Below are 18818 nucleotides of genomic sequence, written 5' to 3'. Positions count from 1 at the left end.
GATTTCTGTTCTCATCCTGAAGCAAAGTTCTTAACCTGAGGTACTATTTCAGGGTTAGCGGAGTCTGTAACCTGAAGCGTCTGTAACCTGAGGTACCACTGTACTTAGAAAACTAATAAAGATTACCATGGGGGGGGAGGAAAATAGGGCCTGGAATCACAGAAAGGGGCCCCTGAGGGTCATCTAGTCCAACCCCGCCTGCAATGCAGGAGTCCTGCGCACAGCTGTCCAGATGCGCTCCCTCAACACCTGCGCTCCCTTCAGCGCTTGCCGAACTACAACTCCCATCAGCCCCGAGCGAGAGCGGCCGGCGGCCGGGGCTTCTGGGAGTTGTAGTCCCCCGAGCGCCTCTCGCGCCCTATTGGCGGCGTCTTCGAGAGCAGGAACTCCGCTTCCCGTCAGGCGCCGCGGCTTCCGGCGGGGAGTGGGCGTGGCGCCGGAAGTCGGGCCGGGCCGGAGGAGCCCCCTCAGCCGCCGCCGCCGCGTCCTCTTCCTTCTCGTCCTCCTGCCCCTGCTTGTGGGGCTGGGCTGCGCTTGGGCCTCCTGGCTGGGGCCCGGCTGGTGCTGCGCCGCGTCGGGGCTGCGAGGCGAGGCCGGCGGGATGGAGGCCGTGCCCCGCATGCCCATGATCTGGCTGGACCTCAAGGAGGCGGGAGAGTTCGGCTTCCACCAGGCCGTCAAGAAGGTGGGAGGCGCGGGGGGGGGGGGAGGGGCGGGGGCACAAGTACAGTATTATTATGGGAAAAGGGCAGAGGACTAAGGGGTTGGGGGTAGGGGTAGACAGCATTATTATTATTATTATTATTATTATTATTATTACCCCAATGGGGGAGGGGATGGGCAGAGGACTAGGGGGGGCAGACAGCACTAGTATTATTATTATTATCCCAGTGGGGGAGGGGCAGAGGCCTAAGGGGGAGGTGGGAGGGGCAGACAGCATTATTATTACTATTATTGGTACTATTAGCCTAGTGGGTAAGGGGAGGGGCAGAGGCCTAAGGGGGAGGGGCAGACAGCATTATTATTATTATTATTATTATTATTATCCCAGTGGGGGAGGGGCAGAGGCCTAGGGGCAGGCATTATTATTATTATTATTATTATTATTACTACTACTACTATTACTATTACCTAGTGGGCAAGAGGAGGGGCAGAGGCGTAAGGGGGAGGGGCAGACAGTATTATTATTATTATTATTATTATTCTCCCAGCGGGGGGGGGGTAGACAGCATTATTATTATCCCAGTGGGGTAGGGGCAGAGGCCTAAGGCGTAGGGGGGAACGGCAGGCAGCATTATTATTATTGTTATTACTACGTATTAGCCTAGTGGGGAAGGGGAGGGGCAGAAGACTAGGGGGGCAGGCAGCACTATTATTATTATTATTCCAGTGGGGGAGGGGCAGAGGCCTAAGGGGGAGGGGGAGAGGCAGGCATTATTATTATTATTATTATTATTATTATTATTATTATTATTATTACTACTAGCCTAGTGGGGAAGGGGAGGGGAAGAGGCCAAGGCCTAGGGGGTGTGAGGTAGGGGCAGGCATAATAATAATAATTATAATAAAGCCTAGTGTTTTTCAAACCTTTCCCCCTGCTCTAGTGCCACACTTTCAAACCAACAATTTTGCTTGCCGATTTTATTTTTTAAAAATAGATAAGGAACACATTGGAAAACGGGGGGACGGACGGACAGACGGACTCTGAGCGGTGCTTGATTTATAACATAGAACACAACTACTTTAGAACATGATCCTGGGACATCCAGGAAGCATAGAGCAACGCACAAGCGGCACAAATCTTTCCCAAAGTATAATTATATGTTATATTATCATTCTCAAAATATGATTATATATTATACTGTACTACAGTGCAATGTTTTAACAGTTTCCTGGATTGCCCTTGGATTTTCCTCGCCTGCCACACCCTTTGAGAAGCCTTCAAGCCGAAGGTCCCAGGGGGGGTTAGCAACACAGCACCAAAAGGGGGGGAAGGTTCAGAACAACTCCCAGTTATTTGGTGGGTCTTAAAAAACATACCCCTCAAGTGCTAAGGTATGGTTCTGGGGAGGAGGCTGAGCACCGTATTTTTCGCTCCATAAGACGCACATTGTTTTTGGAGAAGGAAAACAAGGGGAAAAAATACCCTGAATCTCAGAAGTCAGAACAGCAAGAGGGATTGCTGTGCAGCGAAAACAGTGATCCCTCTGGCTGTTCTGGCTTCTGGGATAGCTGCACAGCCTGCATTCGCTCCATAAGACGCACACACATTTCCCCTTTTTAGGAGGGAAAAAGTGGGTCTTATAGAGCAAAAAATACGGTATTTTCTTGATGTGGAGCCCTGAGCATAAGAAGGTGGGGCTTATTATTATTGTTGTTGTTGTTTGTTTATTGCTTGCATGTGGGGAGCTCTCTGCGTGCTGTTATGGAGCAGGCGGTTGGCGGTGGTTTGGGGAGCAGAAAGTTGAGGAGTGCAATCTCAAAACCTGAGATTTGCTGGGCTAAGGGGTTTCTGACCTAAATGAAGGAACTGAGTGTGCTCCCTTGGTGTGATGGTTGATCAATGAGTGAAGAGCGTTCTTGAGAAATCAGGGTCAAGGAATTGGGAGCAGACCTTGAGGTACAGTTTGGTGAGAGGGGAATAATAATAATAATTTATTATTTGTGCCCCTCCCATCTGGCTGTGTTTCCCGAGCCACTCTGGGCAGCCGCCAACAAAAATTAAAAATACATCAAAGGGGAAGGCTCATCAGGATAGGAAGGAAGGTTGCGAGGCGTGACGGGTGATGACGTGAGAGTGTGGGAGAAAATGTGGGTGTATTTAGGGCCTTTAGTCTCGACAAACAATCTCCAGGCTCATCTTCTGAACTCCTGACTCAGTCTCTTTAATTGGGCTGCTCTTCTGCCCCCAACGAATGACTTAGCACACTTTGTGCCTGCCATTCTCTTTGTCTCCATATCTGCCTAGATCCAAATTATATTCAGTTGCTCTGTCACATACACTTTCCTTGCCACATCCAATTAATAATCGTGTGCCCGTTGTAGCCTCTTCAAGTTGGCAGTGGCCTGATGCAGGTAGCCCTTGGGCCAGCCTCCCCTGGCCTACTGCCTTCCAGATGTTTGGGACTATAGTTATGCCTGCTGGGGCTGATGGGAGTTGTAGTCCTAGGGAACAGAAGTTCATTAAATGGATGAACTCTCTTGTGCAGGCACCCCCAAACTCGGCCCTCCAGATGTTTTGGGACTACAACTCCCATGATCCCTAGCTAACGGGACCAGTGGTCGGGGATGATGGGAATTGTAGTCCCAAAACATCTGGAGGGCCGAGTTTGGGGGTGCCTGCTCTTGTGCCATGGAAGCAGCACCTTGTGCTTGGGGAAGAGAATTTTAAAAAGGAGCCCAGAATGGGTGCCTTAGGTTCTGACAGAGTGACTCTTAGCAAGTGTTCCCCAAAACGTCTCAAGTCTCTGGATGTTGATGTACTGCTGACTTCAAGATCAATAGTGAGCCGTTTAAGGTGTATTTGTAATAACCGGAGGTTATAGGGCGGAATACAAATTTAATAAAATAATAATAGACTTGACTGCTAGTCAGTCACCAACTGTTGAGCAAATAGGATTGCGGGCCATCAATATAGTAAAATAAAATGGAGGGTGACGTAGCCAGGCAAAAGTCATACAAGTGGGAGAGAGAGAGAGAGAGCACTTTCTGCTTGCCATTATTAAGGATATTGGCATCAAGGAGCACTTTGAGGTTTTCCACAGTCAAGTGGCATATAAATGCTTTGAACTGAACATCGCCCTTCTTTTTGGAAAATGGGCTGCAGTCTGATAGTAACCCCAAGATTCTTTGGGAAAATCTGAAGCAGTTAAGAGATTTATGTGGTGCCATCCAAACCCATTCAAATAACAGTCAGCTTCCTGTAATGTAAAAATGGCACCAGTAATTGGGAAATGTTGGGGATCCTATAAGACAAGGAAGTACAAGCAAAATACAGTGGTGCCTCGCAAGACGAACGCCTCGCAAAACGAAAAACTCGCAAAGTTTTCCGTTTTTGAGTCGTTCCGCAAGATGAATTTCCCTATGGGCTTGCTTCGCAAGAAGAAAGCCCATAGGGAAATCTCCGGGGACCTCTTTTAAATGCTGGCGGTGGGGAGCAAAGCCTTTCGCCCCCCTCCGGCCTTCAGAAGAGGTCCAGGAAGGCCGGCGGGGGCCGAAAGGCTTTGCTCCCCACCGCCAGCATTTTAAAATCGCCCTGGGACAGCGGAGAAGTCTCCGCTGTCCCGGGGGCTTTTAAAATGCTGGCGGTCGGCAGCAAAGCCCTCCTGTCCCCGGAGGTTGCGGGGCGGGAGGTGGGGAGAAGGGCTTTTCTTCCCACCGCCAGCCTTCAGAACAGCCTTCTGAAGGCTGGCGGTGGGAAGAAAAGCCCTTGTCCCCCCCCCCCCCCAGCCTTCAGAAGAGGTCGGGGGACAAACTGTCCCCGGACCTGGTCTGAAGGCGGTTTCCATAGGAACGCATTGATTGATTTTCAGTGCATTCCTATGGGAAACCGTGCTTCGCAAGACGAAAAACTCACAAGAAGAAAAAACTTGCGGAACGAATTAATTTCGTCTTGCGAGGCACCACTGTACCCAATTCATTCTGTTGTTCTTACCTGCTCTCTAGTCAGAGTCTATTCAGTAGGGTTTCCCACTTTTGCTTTTGGGCATCTCCAACTGCAATGCCTTTTGGAGCTGCTTGGTTTCTATTCTTATATCCATGCTATGGGGAAAAACCCCACACCTATCGCAGCGCAAGCGAGCGTGACGAAACCCAGAAATATACACTTCCGGGTTTGCCACGTTCGCAACCCAAAAGTTACATTACCTTCACTGTATTACATCAGGAGCGTTCTTGGTAATCTATTCATTTCTCATGTGTTTATTCTGCTTTCCTATCCTTGGAAAGCTCCTAACGCAGCGTCCCCAGAAGTTGTACTGCAATAAAAGCGATAATTGAGAAACAGCTTCAAGCAGTAAAATTCCCCTGGCATCTCTGATAGGCAGTGTTGCCTGGATCTGCCTGTGTTGTCGCTTCTGCTCAGAAGGAAAGGGGCTGAGTCATAGTCTGCTGACGGCTGCTCCTGAGGTTTCTGTTTCTCACTGTGGAAAATGACTGTGTGTGCATGCATGCGCATAGGAGGCAGAGATCACACAGGGTGCAAAGTCTCTGAGCCAGGAAAATGCTTTGTACAGTGGTACCTCGGGTTAAGAACTTAATTCGTTCTGGAGGTCTGTTCTTAACCTGAAGCTGTTCTTAACCACTTTAGCTAATGGGGCCTCCTGCTGCTGCCGTGCCGCGGGAGCATGATTTCTGTTCTCATCCTGAAGCAAAGTTCCTAACCCGAGGTACTATTTCTGGCTTAGCGGAGTCTGTAACCTGAAGCGTCTGTAACCCGAGGTACCACTGTACTTAAAACAAAATGAAAAAATTCCTTCCAGTAGCACCTTAGAGACCAACTAAGTTTGTTACTGGTATGAGCTTTCGTGTGCATGTACACTTCTTCAGATACACTGAAACAGAAGTCACCAGACCCTTATGGTGGAGAGGGGTATTACTCAGAAGGGTGGTGGGAAAGCTCATACCAATAACATGCTTAAAGGTAAAGGGACCCCTGACCATTAGGTCCAATCGTGGCCAACTCTGGGGTTGCGGCGCTCGTCTTGCTAAAGCCAAGGGAGCCGGCGTACAGCTTCCGGGTCATGTGGCCAGCATGACTAAGCCACTTCTGGCAAACCAGAGCAGCGCACGGAAACGCTGTTTATCTTCCCGCTGGAGCAGTTCCTATTTATCTACTTGCACTTTGACGTGCTTTTGAACTGCTAGGTTGGTAGGAGCAGGGACCGAGAAACGGGATCTCACCCCGTCGCGGGGATTCGAACTGCCGACCTTTTAATCGACAAGTCCTAGGCTCTGTGGTTTAACCCACAGCGCCACCTGCGACCCATTTAATAACAAACTTAGTTGGTCTCTAAGGTGGAAGGAATTTTTTTATTTTGACTACGGCAGACCATCACGGCTACCTGCTTTGTACTTGAGAGGGGAGAGTGGTCTCCTGGCTGGCCGCTGGGAGACCAAGATGCTTGTATAATCCAACTATGGGGCTCTATTTATATTTATATTATATCCACATGCAAATCTCCCTTGGCTGTGGATCACAGTGGCTTTGTTCCGGCCTTGATTTTCCCAGCTGCGAAAAGGGTGTAAGAGGGATTTGTTATACTCAGTGGAGGTCAGCATAAAGTTCATTGCAAATCAAAGGTCCTGCATAAGGCAGGCAGCTTCCCTGGACGCCTGAGTTGGTTCTTTTCTTTACAACATGATGAGGCCTCCTTTCTGGACTGCAGTACACCTGTTCCCGGGAGCAAAGAATGTGGCTTTTCTGGCCTGACCTGTTGGGATCTGGTGTTGACAGAGCAGGGAACGGTCTCCGGGAAGCTGTGAGGATGGTAAATGGATATGAGGACAAGATCTGTAGTTTGGATTTTATTCATTTTACATTTGTATCTCACCTTTTCTGCAAGGAGCTCTAAGTGGCACACATATTTCTTCCCCCTATCTCAGTTTATCCCTACAACAACCCCATAAGGTAGACTACGCTGAGGATGAGTGACTGGCCCAAGGGCACACCCAGTGAGCGTCACATGGGGACTTGATTTATTTATTGATTTATTTTATTGGAATTTAATTTACAACATAACACAACCCCCCCACCCCCAATACACATTAAACGTGAACATAACATACAGTGAACATAACATACAACAATACAAACAACCAAATAAAAAGACTTCCTTTATCCTGTATCTGGCCTCCTCATTTACTTCGTATAAACTGTGTCCTTTATGAATAGTTATTAAGATTTTTCTAATTATAACTTAAATATCCACAAATTCCCTTGCAGACATTAATCGAAACAAGTCCAGGTATGTATTTTAGGGCACGTCACATGGGGATTTGAACCCCAGTCTCCCAGTCCCTAGCCCAGGGGTCGGCAAACTTTATCAGCAGGGGGCCAGTCCACCGTCCCTCAGACCTTGTGGGGGGCTGGGCTATATTTTGAAAAAATAATAATGAATGAATTCCTGTGCCCCACAAATAACCCAGAGATGCATTTTAAATAAAAGCACACATTCTGTTGTTGTTTAGTCGTTTGGTCATGTCCGACTCTTCGTGACCCCCTGGACCAGAGCACACCAGGCACTCCTGTCTTCCACTGCCTCCTGCAGTTTGGTCAAACTCATGCTGGTAGCTTCGAGAACACTGTCCCACCATCTCGTCCTCCGCCGTCCCCTTCTCCTTGTGCCCTCCATCTTTCCCAACATCAGGGTCTTTTCCAGGGAGTCTTCTCTTCTCATGAGGTGGCCAAAGCATTGGAGCCTTAGCTTCAGGATCTGTCCTTCCAGTGAGCACTCAGGGCTGATTTCCCTAAGAATGGAGAGGTTTGATCTTCTTGCAGTCCATGGGACTCTCAAGAGTCTCATCCAGCACCATAATTCAAAAGCATCAATTCTTCGGCAATCAGCCTTCTTTATGGTCCAGCTCTCACTTCCTAGGTTTGCCTACCCATGCCCTAGCCCGATTCTCTAACCACCACACCACAGTGGCTTTCTGTGGAGGGAAGCTGGTTATAAGTGGGGACCGAGGGAAAGCTGGAAAACTTGCTCAGCCTTTGGGCTCATATTCACCAGGAGCCATGCTATGTTCTGTATTGTGGGTCTCATCCTGTGGAACTCTCTTCCAGTTGGGGGTCAGACAGGCCACCACTTTGGTTGACAAGTACCATCACTGTCCGAGACGCCTTTTCAGCAAAGTGATGGATAGTGGCAGATCAGCTGCAGATACTCTTGAACTAGGGTTGCCATATTTCAAAAAGTGAAAATCAGGACACAAAAGCTGTTTAGCTTTTTTTTTTTTGTGGGGGTGGGGACAAAATCGTTGAGCAAAATCTCCAAAAAGAGAGAGGAAGTTTTGCCCTATTTTTAAGGAAATTCGCCAAAATCTACACTTCTGAAATGGGTTACCATACGTCTGGGTTTTCCTGGACATTTCGGCGATTTCCCACCTGGACGCTGTTTACGATGGCTGAGTCGCTGCTATGTCTGGCAAATTCCAGACATATGGTAGCCCTATCTCGAACGCAGGTGGTTATCTTGAGGTGCTCCAGGCCTGGGTTTAGGAGAGTCACCTGGTGATAAAGGAGAGGCAGGGCCTTCTTGGTGATGGCACCTCTGGAATACCCTCATCACCCGTGGGTGCTTCAGTACCCTTGGCCTCAGGTGACCATAGGGAGCTTGAAACACCTCCCAAACTTACCCAGATATTTCCTGTACTCCAATCTTCAAATGCCAGATTTTTGCTTTGTACACTGCTTGGTTGTGGTTCTAATACGCAGTTGTTTTCTGTTCCTTAATCTTGCTTTCATCTTGTTTTGCTTTAGAAAATTTAAATGAACGTTGTTGGTATTAATTTTATATAAACTGCTTAGAGATCACATTCACCCGGTGCTATACCAGCTGCACTGGCTCCTGGTGGAGTACAGGATCAGGTTCAAGGTGCTGGTTTTAACCTTTAAAGCCCTATACAGCCTAGGACCCTCGTACCTACGGGACCGCCTCTCCTGGTATGTCCCACAGAGGACCTTACGGTCTTCAAACAAAAACATCTTGGAGTTCCCGGGCCACAGGAAGGTTAGGCTGGCCTCAACCAGAGCCAGGGCTTTTTCGGCTGTGACTCCAATCTGGTGGAACGCTCTGTCCCAAGAGACTAGGGCCCTGCGGGACTTGACATCTTTCCGCAGGGCCTGCAAGACAGAGCTGTTCCACCAGGCCTTTGGCCAAGGCACAGCCTTTGGTAATCCTCACAGAACTCTAGCCCAATGGTTGCCATGAATTTGATTTTGAATTGATTTTAGAATGAATAGATTTTAGAATGCTGTGTTAATTTTATTGTTGTTAGCCGCTCTGAGCCCGGCTTTGGCTGGGGAGGGCGGGATATAAATAAAATATTTTTTATTATTATTATTATTATTATTATTATTATTATTATTATATGTTCAGTGAATAAATGGGTGCATTTCCTTCCCTCCCCCATATTCTAGTTTGTCCTGAAGAACTATGGTGAAAATCCAGAGACCTACAATGAAGAGCTGAAGAAGCTGGAGCAGCTGAGGCAGGTGAGGACATACGTGGTTCTCCTCCAACCCTCCTCTTCCTCTCGGGGATGGTGACGCAGGTTTACTTGGTTCACATGATGCAGTGCTGCCCAACAGGACCTTCAGGAGTCCGTAAGAGGGGAAACTGAGGCAGAGAGAAGCGGATTGGGGAGGCAGTCTTGCTTTAAAATCTTCATTTCTTTTAAAATACTTACATGCCACTTTTCTTCTGAGTTGTTATTTATTGAATTTATTAGCTACTTTTTTTTTTACCAAGGTAACACAGAACAATTCACAATAAACAACAACGAAAACCCCCACAGGACAAAGAAAACTCCAAAAGGCAGCCTTGTTTTTAAAAGGCTGGATTAGAACATCCCACCCTCTCAAAGAGGCCACAGATAGTTAAAAGCTGAAGGCCTGGAGAAAAAGAAATGTTTTTCCTTAGAGCCTAAAGATATGTAATGATGGTGCCAGGGGAAACTCCCTGGGGAATGCTTGCCACAAGCAGGGAGCCACCACAGAAAAGGTCCTGTTCTCATGTTGCTATCCTCCGCATGGCACATGAAGAAGGACCTCATGAGCTCCCAGTATGTTTCCAAGCACAGTTCAAAATGTTGGTGCTGACCTTGAAAGCCCTAAACAGCCTCGGCCCAGTAGACCTGAAGGAGCGTCTCCACCCCCATCGTTCAGCCCGGACACTGAGATCCAGCTCCGAGGGCCTTCTTGCGGTTCCCTCCCTGCGAGAAGTGAGATTACAGGGAACTAGGCAGGGGGCCTTCTCAGTAGTGGCACCCTCCCTGTGGAACGCCCTCCCATCAGATGTCAAGGAAATAAACAACTATCTGACTTTCAGAAGACATCTGAAGGCAGCCCTGTTTAGGGAAGTTTTTAAAGTTTGATGTTTGCTGAGTTTTTATTACATTGGAAGCCACCCAGAGCGGCTGGGGCAACCCAGTCAGATGGGCACAGTATAAATAATAAAATCATTATTATTGTAAAGGTAAAGGACCCCTGACAGTTAAGTCCAGCCGCGAACGACTCTGGGGTTGCGACGCTCATCTCGCTTTACTGGCCGAGGGAGCCAACGTTTGTCCAAAGACAGTTTTTCTGGGTCATGTGGCCAGCATGACTAAGCCGCTTCTGGTGAAACCAGAGCAGCGCACGTTCAAAAAGCAGTGCTTTTGAACTGCTAGGTTGGCAGGAGCTGGGACTGAGCCATTAGGTGGGGTTAATAATATTATATTATTATTATATTTTATATACTTATTATATAATAATACTACATTATTGTTGCTGTTATTTAATCCAATCTCCTGCAATGCAGGAGTCAAAGCTATCTGGCCCCTGAAGCTGCCTTGAGGTGAGATCAGTTTGAAGGCGTTTAGCATAGGAAATTTTTAGCCACTGGGGTGCTCATACAATAGGACTATCCCATCAGGGTTGTGCTTCCCAGGGAGAGCTTTGCACTGTGTGCGCGTGGTTTTTATTTTTGAAATGTGATTATGCTTCCTGAAGGGATAGTGGTCACTATCGACAGTTATCTTGTGACCTCAGCACAGCTTGCTGTCCGGAGCCCTCAACCTTTCCGAGCACAATTCAGAGTGTTGGTGCTGACCTTTAAAGCCCTAAACAGCCTTGGTCCAGTATATCTGAAGGAGCGTCTCCACCCCCTTCGTTCTGCCCGGACACTGAGGTCCAGCTCCGAGGGCCTTCTGGCGGTTCCCTCATTGCGAGAAGCAAAGCTACAGGGAACCAGGCAGAGGGCCTTCTCGGTGGTGGCACCCGCCCTGTGGAACGCTTTCCCATCAGATGTCAAAGCGATAAACAACTACCTGACATTCAGAAGACATCTTAAGGCAGCCCTGTTCAGGGAAGTTTTTAATGTGTGATATTTTAGTGTATTTTTGGTTTCTGTGGAAGCCGCCCAGAGTGGCTGGGGAAACCCAGCCAGATGGGCGGGGTACAAATAATAAATTATTATTATTATTATTAACCTGACTCCTGTCCCTTTCCTCTCCCCTCCCAGAACGCCGTCAACGTGCCCAGGGACTTTGAAGGCTGCAGCATCCTGCGCAAGTACTTTGGGCAGCTGCACTACCTGCAGAGCCGCATCCCGATGGGAGCAGAGCATGAAGCAGCCGTCCCCATTACCTGGTGAGCCAGCTGCAGGTGGAAGAGGCGATGGCTGAGAAGCTGCGCCTTGCCACTCAGCAGAGCTGGCTTTGAGGTTACGCCAAAACTGGAACAAGTGGGGTTGGGGCTTCTCCCGCTCTGCGCATGGACCGTGGAGGGGACCCTCCACTGCAGTGTTTCTCAAACCTGGGTCTCCAGCTGCTGCTGGACTGCAACTCCCATCTTCCCTGACCACTGGTCCTGCTGGCTAGGGATGATGGGAGTTGTAGTCCATAACAACAGCCAGAGACCCAACACTGCTCTGCAACTTGGGCGCTCCCTGGAATGTAGCACATTCTCTCCACTGGGTATTTCTTTCTATTTTGGAAGGGGAGCACAAAGGGGAGTGTGTAATGAAGCAATAGCAGAAATGGAGGACCAGGAAGGCTTGTTGGTTATGCCCCACCTCTGTGGTTAGAGGCAGTAATTCTCCTTGGTTCCAGTTTCTGGAACCCGCAGAAGCGGAGAGTTGCTCTTGTGTTCGAATCCTGCTTGCGGGTTACTCACAGGCATCTGATTGGCCACTGTGAGAAGAGGATGCTGGACTCATTATTGAGGGGAGTGCGTGGAACAGGTCTCGGTGTTTCGATTTCTGGGAATGGAGTTTGAGAGATGCCCTAACCTGGGGAGAAAACTGCAGGAGAAACCTGATGAAGAGAGCACAGCAGAGGTTGTATTTTCTGAGAATCCTCTGGAAAAACAATCTCTCAAAGGACCTGTTGATGGCATTTTACCATTGCACTGTGGAGAGTGTATTAACTTATGGTCTGTGTGTGTGGTTTGGGAGCTGCACGGTCAGGGGGAAAAACACTGCGGAGAGAATCATTGGGTTCCCTCTTCCCACCTTGGATGAAATCTATGCTTCCAGGTGCCATAAGAAAGCTGCAGAGATAGTGCAGGATAGTGCTCACCCCAGAAATGATCTCTTTCAGCTTCTGCCTTCTGGGAGAAGGTCCAGGGTTATAAAGACTAGGGCTAGCTGCCTGAGAAACAGTTTCTAGCCAAATGCGATTTTGGTTTTAAACGCAGTGTAAGGTAGTCTCTATGTGAGTATATTGTATTCAATTATAGGGTATCAGAATTTTTAGGGGGCTAACCAGGCTGGGATAGCTGGGATAGCAGGCTTATGGGTTTTTGAATGTCTGATGTAGATTTTTTCAATTTCGTTGTTCTGTATGGGACAATGACAATAAAGATTATCGTATCGTAGAGGGGCCAATCGCCTGATCCAACACAGTTCTCCTCAAGCTGTGACCTTCTTGTTTGGCGACAGACAGCTTGGGGGAAATCAGCCTGTTGAGATTCATGAAAGAGTTTGCAGGAGAACTGGGATTTCAGAAGGGGGAAGGATGAGTGAATGGCTAGAGATGTGGAGGCTGTTGAAAAGAATAAGCTAGCAAGGTAGCAGTCTTAAAGACAGGAGTGGGGAAACCAGCCTCTGTCCGGACTAGGAGCTTGAAGGAGATTTGAGAAGTGATAGGGATCAACTGCAGAGATTTGGGAAGTGGGAATCTGTGGTGGGTGCGAGACAAAGCAGCATGTTTTCTTATTCCTCCTCCGGGTAGTTGGCAAGCACAGCAGCTCTGAGTTGTGTTCACGCAGGAGATGTGGCCCTTTTATGAGTCATGCGCCATCAGCCCAAAGGGGGCCTGTCCAGTTCTGCATCCTGTCCTCGCAATGGCTAACTAGATGCCTGTGGAAAACTCACATGCGGTACCCGAGCACAAGATCCACTCCCCCCGCCTATGGCTTCCAGGAACTGGTGTTCAGAAGCACTGCCGACTCCAGCCGACACCCCAAGCAAGAGGGTGTTTTGTTGGGCTGGGCCTCCGGGCGCCTGTTCAGTGCCCCAAGTGGGCGCTTTGCTGGAAAAAGGCCCGTGCATTGGGACACGTTCCGCTCAGCCCCCGCAATGGCCCCCTCTGTTTGCAGGACTGAGATCTTCTCCGGCAAGACGGTGACGCATGAGGACATCAAATATGAGCAGGCCTGCATCCTGTATAATCTGGGTAAGGGCCGTTCGGCCAGCTGGACCTGCGACTGCATCTCTGTTTCCAGGAGGCGAAAGGGGCTTCAGGGGAGGAATTGTTGGGATGTGTCCAAGGGAACGGGGTCATTTTGCAGGCTTCCAGCTGGCTCCAGCCCACTGGCCGGCAGCCGGACGAACAGCATCAAACAGTGACTCACAGCTTCTGAAGTCTTCAGAAACTTGAGCACGCCTTAACCAGCATAGTGAATAACACGCAACAGAAGTGGTGGACAGAGGCATATGTAAAGCATATTTCCAAGCAGTTTATTCAGCATAGTTCAGGACAAAGAAAACATGTCTGCTCTCTTTCGTGTCCAAGAGCAGGAAGCATAAGCAAAAGCTATACACAAACGGAAGTTCCCAGCAAGCTGTGCTGGAGAGTAAACAGTCATGTGACATACAACAATCATGTCTGTTCCTTTTAAGGTGGAACGGAACATCAGTATCCTAACAGGAATGACTAAAGGATCATTCCAACAAAAAGTATATTCGCAGCAGCAGCCAAGGATGTTTTGCTCGCAAATAATTGGCAAGTCTTTCTTGGCTGATGGGGCGACAGCCGTGTCTGCCTTTGCATCCACGAGTCTAGGCTGCTTCTGCGTTCTCTGCCTCATCCTTCCCCCAAGAAGGTGCCTTCCAGATGTTTTGGACTGTGACACCCATGAGCCCCAGGCAGCACAGCTGTTACGGGGGTAAAGACGGCTGCTTTAATGAAATTACTCTCAAAGAGAGGCTGGAGGCAGGAGCTAGTAGCGAGCCTCTTTTCGTCACTTCCTCTGGCTTCCCTTGTCATTCCCCAAGTCCTCTGGCACATGGAGAGGGCTTGGGAGAAACGCAAAGGTTGCTGCGACTTGCTCTCCTAACGGCAGTGAAAGTGGGAGGGTGTTGGGGTGTCCCCCTTGCCAGAGGGCTGGAAGTGGATTTCTGGGTGCTTGGCTGCACCTTAGGAGCGCTGGACCTCTGGAGCACATCAACTCCCCATGCTGCAGCACCTGTGCTAGGTTTTGTGCGACTAGCACGGGAATTGTGGTTCAGCGCTGTGTCCTTATGTCTGCAGAGACTGGTTCAAAATGTGAGTGGCGTAGGGTGGAAGCTGAGAATCTTAAGAGCATTTCCAGTGGTTGGAGGGGAACGCTCTGTGTTTAATTTACACTATTTATGCGGGCCAGAGAACAGCTCCTACGGCTGCAGAACGTGGGTTACCATATCGCAGAATTGGTGCGTGCTCTGCTTTTCTCAGAAGACCACTTGCCAGTGGTCAGCAAATATTTTATCCAGGCGACCACCTGTCCCAGCCCCAAATGAAAGATGGGCTCATTTCTGACCTTGTGCTAAGCTTTGGAAGCACTGAAATTGTCTCCTTATTGGAGTTCACCGATTGGGTCTGCGTTGTTCCTGGACAGGAGGAAGGGAGTCAAATGACACCAAGGGTTGGTTCAGAGAAAGAGTTCTTTATTTCTGCTCTCCGGAACAGCAGAAAGGCACCTGCGTGATCAGTCCACAGCAAGTCCAAAGAAATGAGAAATTTCATGCAGTATATATATCCTCCAGGCACCCTCTCCCCTCTTCCCCAGGAATCCAGCCACATCAGCTTGTCCACGCAGGTTGACATCACAGATGTTCCTGCTCCGGCACTCTTAACCATAAAAGGGATTTCCTTCCTGTACTCCTGACCATCAAAGGGTTTTCCTTCCTACACTCTTATCTTGGAGCAAGAGGTCACCAACTCCAAGAACACACACTGGCACTGTTCCCAGACTAGGTCTGTGCATCAGTGTGGTCAGGACGTAAGATAAGACCTAGACGTGTCATCCCTGTTCTACTGGAGCAGCCAAGGTCATCCTTGCCGTCATGAACTGATAAAGGAGAGGGCTCTGAGCACTTGTTTATACAACCGGGTTTTTGTTTATACATTGACTCAGAGCTCAAGTTAATGGATTTTAGCTAAGGAAAAATAGGGCTTTTGGTGCCTGTTTTAAACTGCCTGCACAGTCAGTTTTGGGTTTGGGAAACCCATTCCTTCAAAATCAGGGTGATGACCACAATCTTTGGCTGACCGCTAAGGCAAGTTAAAATATAAGGATGGGTTTTTAGGGGGTGGATGTTGCTCTGCTCTAAGAAGCCACATTGTGCTGTCTAATGCAGTGATTTCCTTGTCCCAGCTCGATCGTTTCTGATTTGCTTTGGATTTCTGTGCAATTCTGACATTCCTCACCTGGTTGAAGAGTAGCGCAGGCTAAAAAAAATGACCTTCAGAACCCACAGATGCACCAGTGCTTTCTTACTGCCTGAGCCTCCTGCTCTGACGGTCCACGTTGCATTGCTTCATGGAAGCTTGGCTGCTTTGCGCCGACCTGTCTGTAACAAATGTGACTTCAAAGCAGCCTTTTGCCATCCTGGTGCATTCGAGACGTTTTCAACCATAGCTCCCCTCAGCCCCAGCCATCCTTGGAAGTCGTGGTCCATAAGATCTGGAGGGCGCTGTTAGGTTATACCGTATTTTTCGCTCTATAGGACGCACATTTCCCCCTCCAAAAATGAAGGGGAAATGTGTGTCTCCAGGCTTCAGGAAGCTATCCGCAAGCCTTCGGAGCCTGGCGGGAGTTCCTGCGGGCTCTCCAGGCTTGCGGATAGCAGCAAGCTCTGGGAGCGCACAACCTCGCCGCCGCTCCCAGACCCGTTCTGGGGTCGGGGGAAGCTCGGGCTTCCCCCACCCCAGCCCTGCGGCTAAAAAGGAAGCCAAGACAGTGAGCGGGAACCATCCCACTCGCTGTCTTGGCTTCTTTGCCTTTTGGGGATGGGGGGGGAATATTTTTTTTCTTTATTCCCCCCCCCAAAAAAAACTAGGCGTGCCCTATGGTCCGGTGCACCCTATGGAGCGAAAAATACGGTAGTTCCGTTCCACCGTTCCACCCTAAAAGGGAACAGGCTGTTGTGTGTCACATGCCTGTTTACTTCCAGCACTCGCTGGGAACTTCCGTTTGTATATAGCTTTTGTGTTAACTGCTGTTTTGCTGGAGACGAAGGGAAGCAGACATGTTTTCCTTTGTTCTGGAACTATGCTCAATAACATGCTGTACATTATGCTTGCACATCTCTCTGTCCGCCTCTGTGAGGTGATTTACACACTCTGCTGACAGAGCATGCACGAGTCTCAAAACATATCTGAGGCTCGTGTCGCTGTTTGATGCTCTTTCAAGAGAGACCGGCTGCCGGCCGGTGGCTGGAGCCAGCTGGGGGCCTGCCTGATGGCCCCCGTCTTCCCGGCAGTATCCCAACAGCCACGAGGTTGGCAAACGCTGCTTCAATAAGTATCTTCGCATGTTTCTGTGTTTTGTCTTATTGCCTGCACTGAACCTTCCAGGACTGGGCAGGTTAGAAATGTAAAGGGCGATACTTTGAGACTCTCATCTAACGGGGTGGGGAGAGGCACCAAAATATTTAGAAGCACCCTTCTGGACACCCGTGTGCTTTTCTGGCCTTGCCACGTGCTTGCTGGGAGAGGTCTGAGCTGGGTTTTAGGGAGCTTTTTGTGTAGCTCTGGGAGACAATAGAGGCCCTGTTCTTCCTGGCTGCGGCAGATCGTGGGCATGTCAGCTCGCTCTTCCCTTGCAGTGGGAATTGCCTGGTGGGAGGGAGGGTACAAGAAGCAGCTGCCTGGAGGGGAAGATTGGCCAAGGAGTCTGTTCTGAAAAGGTGTCTCTCTGTTCCCAGCTCCTTGGCCCAATGTGCAAGGGCTTGAGAGCAGCCTCATTCCAAGATTTACCGTATTTTTTGCTCTATAAGACTCACTTTTTCCCTCCTAAAAAGTAAGGGGAAATGTGTGTGCATCTTATGGAGCGAATGCAGGCTGTGCAGCTATCCCAGAAGCCAGAACAGCAAGAGGGATCGCTGCTTTCGCTGCACAGTGATCCCTCTTGCTGTTCTGGCTTCTGGGATTCAGAATATTTTTTTCCTTGTTTACCTTCTCCAAAAACTAGGTGCGTCTTGTGGTCTGGTGCATTTTATAGAGCGAAAAATACGGTATTTTCGGGTTGCGCGCTGCGGAGACCCAGAAGAAGCGAAGCGTGTTACTTCGGGCCACAAGACGCACCTAGTTTTTAGAGGGGGAAATCAAGAAAGCTTCTCGGGGCTGGGGGGGAAGCCCGGGTTCCCCCCCCCCAGCCCCAAAGAGCAAAGAAGCCAAGACAGTGAGCAGGATCCATAGCTGCGCAACCTCTCCAGCCGGGAGCTAAACCTCTCCAGCGCGGCTAAAGAAGCGTGGCTAAAGAAGCCAAGGCAGCAAGCACAATCTATCCTGCTCGCTGCCTTGGCTTCTGCCATAGCCGGGCGCAACCTCTCCAGCCAGGAGAGGCTGCGCAAGGCTAAAGAAGCCAAAACAACGAGCGGGATGGATCGCGCTGCCTTGGCTTCCTCTTTAGCCTTGTGCAGCCTCTTCCAGCTGAAGAGGCTGCGCGCGGCTATGGCAATTCCCCCACCTCCCACAAAAGCCCACAGGAGCCGCGCACCCTTTAAGGAGCGCGCGGCTCCTGTGGGCTTTTCTATGAGGAGGGAGAAGGGACTGACTGGCCACGTCAGTCCCTTCTCCCTCCTGGGGAAAAGCCCCCCAGAGCCGTGCGAAGCTTGTGTGCGGCTCTGGGGGGCTTTTCCTGCCTGCCTCCCGCCTGCATTCGCTCCATAGGACACACAGACTTTCCCCCTTAGTTTTTAAGAGGGAAGAAGTGTGTCCTATGGAGCAAAAAATACGGTAAATCTCTCAACCGTCAGAGCAACTGGGTACTTGGTCAATTTTCATTGGGGGTCAGGTCCCCTGACATTTCTGGAAAGATGGCCTCTTTCGCCTTTAGGACCACAGTTTTGAGGAGGAACGTTGAGTTAAATTCTTCAGGGAAACAAATTTTTATTGGGCAGAATGCCTAGTTTCAATAATCATGTTAACTGGGCAAAGTGTTTTTATTCTGTTGGATGTATCTTGCTCTGTTACGGCTTCAGCTGTGCAAATGAATAATAAAACACTCTCCATAGTAGTAGGCAGGGAGAGACTGCCTGGGGAGCTGCTGCCTATTGGACGATGCCACCACTCACCCTTTCCCTCTCTCCTCCTCCAGGCGCATTGCATTCCATGCTCGGAGCAATGGACAAAAGGGTATCCGAGGAGGTAAGGCTTTGGGCTTTCAGTTCCCCTCCTCCCCAGGTTAATAGCATCAAAGGCACCTCCAATTAGTATTTTGGGGCTTTAAAAAAAAAATCCAGTTTTTTAAAGAGCTTAGTTAAAAGTCTCACCATCGTCAACAGGGTTGCTTCCTATGAGCCCACTGCATGTGGCAGTGCATTTATTTATTTATTTGCTTATTTATGTACGGTAATTTATTATTTTGCCGCCTTTGTTGTTGTGCCTTTTTTTGTAAACCGCTTTGATTT

At 49.2% G+C, this 18818-nt stretch overlaps 1 protein-coding gene across 1 annotated transcript in view; it reads left to right on the top strand.

Moving 5' to 3' along the window:
* The first annotated feature begins 542 nt into the window (after positions 1-542).
* PTPN23 (protein tyrosine phosphatase non-receptor type 23) overlaps positions 543-18818 on the top strand; it is a 57759-nt gene continuing 39483 nt past the window's right edge. The window contains exons 1-5 of the mRNA XM_053359308.1: positions 543-685; positions 9140-9214; positions 11223-11350; positions 13301-13377; positions 18506-18555. Coding sequence (XP_053215283.1) covers positions 602-685; positions 9140-9214; positions 11223-11350; positions 13301-13377; positions 18506-18555 — 414 coding nt within the window. The 5' untranslated portion in view covers positions 543-601. The remainder of the gene's footprint in view (positions 686-9139; positions 9215-11222; positions 11351-13300; positions 13378-18505; positions 18556-18818) is intronic.

The sequence above is a fragment of the Podarcis raffonei genome, chromosome 12, assembly GCF_027172205.1.
Source record: "Podarcis raffonei isolate rPodRaf1 chromosome 12, rPodRaf1.pri, whole genome shotgun sequence".
NCBI lineage: Eukaryota > Metazoa > Chordata > Lepidosauria > Squamata > Lacertidae > Podarcis > Podarcis raffonei.
This window is presented reverse-complemented; position numbering and strand designations above follow the sequence as displayed.